Below are 884 nucleotides of genomic sequence, written 5' to 3'. Positions count from 1 at the left end.
ATGGGGGTGGAAGGGGTTGCTGCCGGCTTCGGTCGCTGCAGGCGGGATGGGGACTAGGGGTCTGGGGTCTCCCCGTGTTCCCCCCTGCCTCTCGCTGACCCCCTCTTGCTCATGTCCGTCCCCCCCCAGCTCAACTCTGTGGTGCCGGTGCCATCTCCGAGGGCTCATCCCTGTTTGAGACCCCCCCGAGGTGCTGATCCCACCGGATCCGGGTCCCCACGCTCCGCTGGTGACCGAGAAATGTAGGTGACTCCTCGGACGGGGAGGAGGGCAGCATCCCCTCGAGGGGGGAGAAGCCAGCCTGAGCTCCCGCTCTTTGCGGCTGCCCCTTCCATCCCAGAGAAATATGCTTGATTTCTCCCCAGTAATGGGATTTCTCCCCACTAACGGGACTTCTCCCCACAGCACAAGTGCTTTTTTGGGGAGCTTTCACCAACATTTTGGTATTTCCAGGGCTTCGTGCCTTCCCCCCACCTCCCTCCCTCCCTCCCCGTTTTCTTTCTTTCTTTCCTTCCTCAGATGAAAAACTGGGCCTGCGATTCGGGGCAAAAACTGGAAATGTTCATCCCTTTTCTGGGCAAGTGCCGTCCATTCTCGGGGCGTTGCTGCCCGACCTGCACCCCGAAGAGTTGGGTAAGAGCCGGGAGAAGCTCCAGGTTTCCCTGAGTTGGGATCCCCCAAATCCAAAGGGGCTCTTGTGCCTGGGAAGAGGGTTGGGGGCTGGACGGGGGTGGGCACAGCCGAAATCTTCCTCCCCACTACCTCCTCATTCAAATTCAGACCCATTTTTTCTCTTCCAGGACGGTTTCTACCACAAACATCTCTCCTCTCTCGGCTTCCGTGACGCCATCCGGGTGACGGAGGAGGACACGCGGTGAGGAGGG

At 60.0% G+C, this 884-nt stretch overlaps 1 protein-coding gene across 1 annotated transcript in view; it reads left to right on the top strand.

The window, feature by feature from the left end:
* The window catches only part of GPAT2 (glycerol-3-phosphate acyltransferase 2, mitochondrial), an 18537-nt gene that overhangs the window by 9004 nt on the left and 8649 nt on the right, over nt 1-884 (top strand). Inside the window, 2 exon segments of the mRNA XM_009883449.1 lie at nt 520-633; nt 801-874. Of these exon segments, the coding sequence (XP_009881751.1) occupies nt 520-633; nt 801-874 (188 nt within the window).

Source organism: Charadrius vociferus, unplaced genomic scaffold, assembly GCF_000708025.1.
Source record: "Charadrius vociferus isolate BGI_N301 unplaced genomic scaffold, ASM70802v2 scaffold1084, whole genome shotgun sequence".
Lineage (NCBI taxonomy): Eukaryota > Metazoa > Chordata > Aves > Charadriiformes > Charadriidae > Charadrius > Charadrius vociferus.
Note: the sequence above shows the minus strand (reverse complement) of the source record. Positions and strands in the feature narration are given on the sequence as shown.